This window comes from Vipera ursinii (genome assembly GCF_947247035.1).
Source record: "Vipera ursinii genome assembly, chromosome: 2".
NCBI classification, from domain to species: Eukaryota; Metazoa; Chordata; class Lepidosauria; order Squamata; family Viperidae; genus Vipera; species Vipera ursinii.
The window spans coordinates 70,514,968-70,520,928 of NC_139513.1; the positions used below are offsets into that span (position 1 = coordinate 70,514,968).

The 5,961-nt window shown below is 43.0% G+C and overlaps 1 protein-coding gene across 1 annotated transcript in view; it reads left to right on the plus strand.

Moving 5' to 3' along the window:
- Window positions 1-3,772: 3,772 nt before the first annotated feature.
- MST1 (macrophage stimulating 1) overlaps window positions 3,773-5,961 on the plus strand; it is a 29,079-nt gene continuing 26,890 nt past the window's right edge. The window contains exon 1 of the mRNA XM_083354091.1: window positions 3,773-4,045. Coding sequence (XP_083210217.1) covers window positions 3,919-4,045 — 127 coding nt within the window. The 5' untranslated portion in view covers window positions 3,773-3,918. The remainder of the gene's footprint in view (window positions 4,046-5,961) is intronic.

Here is a 5,961-nt window from a genome sequence, read left to right on the forward strand (position 1 = left end):
AGCTGCTTTGTGACAGCGGAGGGCTGAACTACGAGCCCCATGATGCTTCGCGCGCCTCCCATTCAGGAACCTGCTGGGAAATAGAGTCTCCCGGATTAAGGCACGCTGGTAACATTGTGCGGGAGGCAGAAAAACTACGACTCCCGAAAGGCCAGAGCAGAAGACTCGCTTGCCCAAAAGGGAATCCGCGGACTTCGGTGCCGCTTGCTAACAATTCCCGCGAGTTTATCGAAGTTATCTCTGGCGCCCTCTGCTGAAGAAATGGGGAATTCCAAAGAGGCAACCTGCCTTCCACAGCTGGAGAGCGGGGGAAAAGGCCTTAAAGAAATATTGAAAATTACTGAAATATATTTGGCCGGTGTGGAAAAAAAAATCAAACAATACTCTGTGTCGTTATTTTGAATAAGTCGAACGCAAATCGAGACAGCATTTTAATGCCGTTCGCACCATTTAGACTTGTGGGACGAAATCATCACGCAGCCACGCTCTCCTTGAGTTTTACGCAGGAAAACGACCCGCTGGGAGGGCTCCAAATGATCTGGGCGCTAAGAGATGGAGGCCATGCTCTCACTTTTTGTCCTTGACTTACAACCTTTACGAACGGCCCTTCATTCTTTCCTTACGCTTATGACTATTCTCTTTTCCTTTGGGCGGGTCATCGCTTCAGGATCAGCCCATTAAAAATGATTCACCTGCGGTCGGAATGGTACAGTCCATTGCTTTCACGCCTAAATTCAACGTGGCTTCTGCTTTCCCTTACGACAGGGGTTTTCAAACTTGGCCCTTTTATGACTTGTGGACTTCAACTCCCAGAATTCCTCAGCCAGCTTTGCTGGCTGAGGAATTCTGGGAGTTGAAGTCCACAAGTCATAAAAGGGCCAAGTTTGAAGACCCCTGCCTTACGAGATTGAGTTTCATCTTTCATCTTATTTCAATTTAAACTTGAAGAAACTTTCATATGCTCCATGGAAGTTTGACTTTTTCAACAAAATAGTTCTTTTGAGGTTTTTCCCCCCTCCTCCCTCTTTTTATTACAATTTGAAGGTACCTTTGCCTAAATTAGGTTACCAGTGTGGGAAGAATCCGGAGAAAGTGTGCTGCAAAGCAAAGATCCAGCCTCAAGCAAATCTGACTCTCACAATTTTCTATATAAACTCCATATAAACCACAGAGATGCAGTCCTCATTTAGTGACTGATAGCAACTGTTCACAGGACTGATGAAAAAGTAATTCTGTGACTAGTCTATTTTTGCAGGTCTCCAAAGCAAAGGAAAGCTGATGTAAAATTGTGATGCTTTACTCAGTGACTGCTTTAGTTGAGAATCAGGTTGCCAGTCCTAATTATGGTTGCTAAACAAGAACCACCTTGTTTAATAAAATGGTGGATGGTTGCAGGCCAGTTATCAGAGGGAAACACCAAGTATCTCATTAAGAGAGTATTAGCGAATCAAATGCATATAATCATTAAGGTCACTGAGGCTGGAAGGGTGTCTGGCAATGAAAGGACCAAATAAAGCAATGTTTATTTCTTTGCTGGCATCTGATGGGTGATGAACTCTGAGCTAAGAAAGATCATGATGTGAGTAGTGCTCAATCATTACTTTATTCTGTGTTGTACCCAGTGCTTTTTTTGTAAAAGAGAAAGGTGCCGGAACTCACACATGTCATACAACCCGCCTTGCCTACCCTACAAGGTTCCATCCAAAAAAGGTGCCGGAACTCCGTTCTGAGCGTTCTATAAGAAAAAAAGCCCTGGTTTTACTTAATCTATCCAAGAATTGGCATACTATAACTGTCTGACATAATTAACAATTGTGTTTAAGCTTTCATGTAAAAGTACATTAATGAATTGATTAGGGGAATGCTATGCTAATCTACCTTTGTAAACTGAATGCCAGTCCAGCCTCGTTTAACGTGTTCCAGTAAAATGAAAGACATTTTTGTGTCATGCACAATTGTTTTATATATATACGCATAGGGTACTTAAATGAAGGAGGCCTGCCACATCATAGCTCACTGGACCAACTTCTAAACAAAAACAACAAAAAGCTGCTCACATTTTACTGATGGTCATCATCATCATCATCATCATCATCATCATCATCATTATGATGTTGTTGTTATTTAAAAAAGGGTAATGGAGGCAGTGACCAGAGGGAAGAGAATGCTGCTGCGTCATACACATTATTAACCAGTTGGAATGGGATATTTGCCTATCATAACATGAAGCATAGCAGGAGAACCAGACAGTGCTATCTGACTTGGCACTAATTGGAAATACTATATTTGATACGTAATGGGATATATGTTGCTTTCTTATTTATATCCCCAAGGAGCAGTCAAGATCAGCAAGCTGATGAATGGAGGATTGTGTGATGTTTACATATGTTGGAATGGGGTGGGGGTTTACATCACAATGCTCTGTCTGACATCTTGTTGATTTTGACACATACAAACACCTGCAATTGCCACTGCTTCTGCCTCTGAGAAATAGTCAGTAGTCAATACTTGATCTGGGAAAAACTGGTCATTAAGATTCCAGGAAATAATGAAGCTGGATGATGCACCTCACAAACTTTAATTATATATCCTGTTAAGTTTGTAGCTATGAGAAGTATTCATTTAAGTTCAATTTAAAAAATTATACAGAACAAAAAAAAAACAACCACAAACTTTGTGGCTGACTCCAATGCATTCTCTTACAATCCTGTGTACAACTGTACTGCCCCTTACAAAATCTGGATTGGATATTTATAGATCCTGTCAAAATACAAACACTTCAAAAACTTGAACTGGATTTTTAAACCAGTCCAATGTCTTAATTAATACAGAATCCCACTATTTGGTGTTTGAACAGAGGCAGTAAGTAAAACCGTGATTTCTCTGTCTAGGTTTATTATGATTAGCTCATGATCAGAGGAACACCCAGGACATGGGTGTTTAAATCTCCACTGATTTACAAAGCTTGGAGATCCTGATCATAACATATTTGTAATGGGAAAATGCTCTGGAACTATGTGGAATCTCTGAATAAACATGTTTTGGAACAAAGTGTTAGACAAGTGATCTGGCAAATGGCTTTGTGCCATTAACTGTTGTATAACCAGGGCATTTCCTATTATTATTTAGGAATGTTAGATCTTTTTGGATTTCTGATTTTAAAAAATGCCCACCCATTTCCGCCCAAGATAGAAACAGAAATCAGTGGAGCTGCTTTTCTCCAAGATAAGAAAATGTTCCCTGTGTAGACCCTTCTCAGCAGTGGAAAGATGAAGCATCACTCTTGCTTTGTATACTGAACATATTTTTGCAAACGATACTTTTTCTTTATTGGTCACATATAGCCAATGTTTAAAGGCAGTGTTTCTCAACCATGGCAACTTTAAGCTGTGTGGACCAGGTCCCAGAATCCCTCAGTCAGTGCTGGCTGGGGATTCTGGGAGTTGAAGTCCACACAGCTTAAAGCTCCCAAGGCTGAGAAACAGTGGCATAGAAGACTGCCGGGTCATAGCTTGGCAACTCTTTTTCATATCTGGCCTGTGCTGGACTCTTGGAACCTTTCCAATTTGCTTGGCTTGGTCAGCAGCAAAGATCTGTGAGACTGTAGGGCGGCCCCATTGTTTGACCACTAACAGGAAGGGGAAGGCTCTTGATCCAAGGCCAGCTTGGACTCATGTGGAGCAATTTCCCAACCCGACTTTACATTATATTTGGGGAAGTTGGGGAGTGATTGTCTCTTCTTGGGAACTTTTGTGAAGCTAGGGCAGGGCGGACAAAAAGAAGTGGAGAAATACTTCTGAGGGTTCACTGTACTGAGGGTCTAATGGGCAACTGTACCCCATGTGCTTTGAAGCTGTGGAATTATTGCTGATACACAAACCCTAAGTAAATATTTGGTCAGCTGTAGCTTCCTGCCGGATGTTCCTGGAAACAGAGCCTTGTTGGCATATCTATGTGACCATGTTGGGAAGATTGCATGTGGTGGAGAAAGCTATGCAGGTGACAGCTGTCTTGATCCTTGTGTTGCTCTGCACCTCCAGCAAAGGTGAGGATCTTTCTCCCTCCCCCCACCCCACTCTGAATTTCCAAAGGGTGCTTCTTTCTTGTTTCAGTAACTCTGCAGAATGCAGAAGGTCCTGCTTCTTTGTACTCCAAGTTCTATAGTCAGGATATTTTCTAAGAAGAGTCCTTTTTCCTTTGCTGTTTACCAAAGCTTTCTGCCCTGAGATCCTTCTGTCCACATATTAGTGGATAGTGTATTTTTTTTATCCTGCCTTTATTATTTTTATAAATAACTGAAGAGGCAGAACATATCTAACACTCTTGCCTCCTCTTTTCCTCACAACAACCAGCCTGTGAGGTGAGCTGAGAGATTAACTAGCCTGAAGACACTCAACTGGCTTTCATGCCTGAGGAAGGACTAGAACTCCAGAGTCTCCTGGTTTTTATTCCTGCATAAAGACCAGGCATTTCTACCCCGCTCTGCTAAGGACTTTCTCTTTAGAGAGAGCAGTGGCTGTTGTCTCCCTCTGCCTTCTTGGCTGAGGTTTCTCACGTCTCTCCAGAACCATTGGTCTTTTACTAGAAACTCTTTCTTGTCACTTCATCCTGACATTGCCTTCATCTCATGTCCGAGATGTATCTGAGAGTAGCCTAAAGTCATCTTCAGTTGTTTCACTATGTTGCCCTTGAAGTAGGCAAGAAGCATTGTTTTCACATGAGTGTAATATAGCAAGCTTCACCCACTTTTTAGTTGATATACAGTGAGATCCCACCTAGAAGAATAGGGCCAAGGGGCCACCTAGATTAATATGGGTATATCCCCTCTCCTCTGACCCTTTAGTACATTCTGGCCTTCTCCATTCTGCTTTGTGCAGTGAGAGAATGTTCTTTAAAACCAGCCTCAGTCATTCAATATACCTACCAGGCCCCTGAGCTAATAACCAACTCAGAAGTCTGGATCTTCCTGAATAATATCTGACCGGCAATGGCTGCAGAAAAGAGAGTTAGATCACTTTCACCTGCATCACAGTTCAGCTTTCTCTCTAGTGATAAGTGCTGTTGGGCTTCTTGAGTATACTGTATACTAAAGAAGGGACGCGGTGGCTCAGTGGGTTAGGACGCTGAGCTTGTTGATCAGAAGGTCGGCAATTTGGCAGGTCGAATCCCGAGTGCCGCGTAACAGAGTGAGCGCCTGTTAGTCGTCCCAGCTTCTGCCAACCTAGCAGTTCGAAAGCATGTAAAAAGGCAAGTAGAAAAATAGGGACCACTACGGTGGGAAGGTAACAGTGTTCCATGCGCCTTTGGCGTCTGGTCACGCCGGCCACATTACCACGGAGACGTCCTCGGACAAGCGCTGGCTCTTCGGCTTTGAAACGGAGATGAGCACCAGCCCCTAGAGTTGGAAACGACTAGCACGAATGTGCGGGGGAACCTTTACCTTTATAGATATAGCAGTGTTCTGAACTAGCACAAAACGTGTGTCCAAAAGATGGACAGCTGAGATTTGGCAAAAGTGATACCTAAAGTCTATGTCTACTTGAGTGCGCCCACTTGTGCGAACACTTGTGGCAAACCAGACATTCCTTGGCAGATGGCTATCAAAACTTCCCTCCTCCCCCAGCCTTAACTCCATCACCCATCAATGTACGGAGAGTGATTGGGAATCGAAATCCAGACATCGTAAAGTAGCCAAGGTTGAGAACACAGGTCTAGTGTTTAAGATGCTGGAACAGGAGGAAGGAAACCTGAGTTCTTGTCCTACGTTAGGCAGGGAACCAGCTGGGTGACTTTGGACCAGTCATTATTTCTTAGCCGTAGGAAGAACCAATGGCAAACCACTTCCAAAAGTGTTGCCAAAAAATTGCATGGCCATGTCCTTTTAGATGCCAGAAGTCAAGATTGACTCAAAGAAAAAATAAGTTTATTGTAGACTCAGGGACTGGTAGATAGCATTTTAAC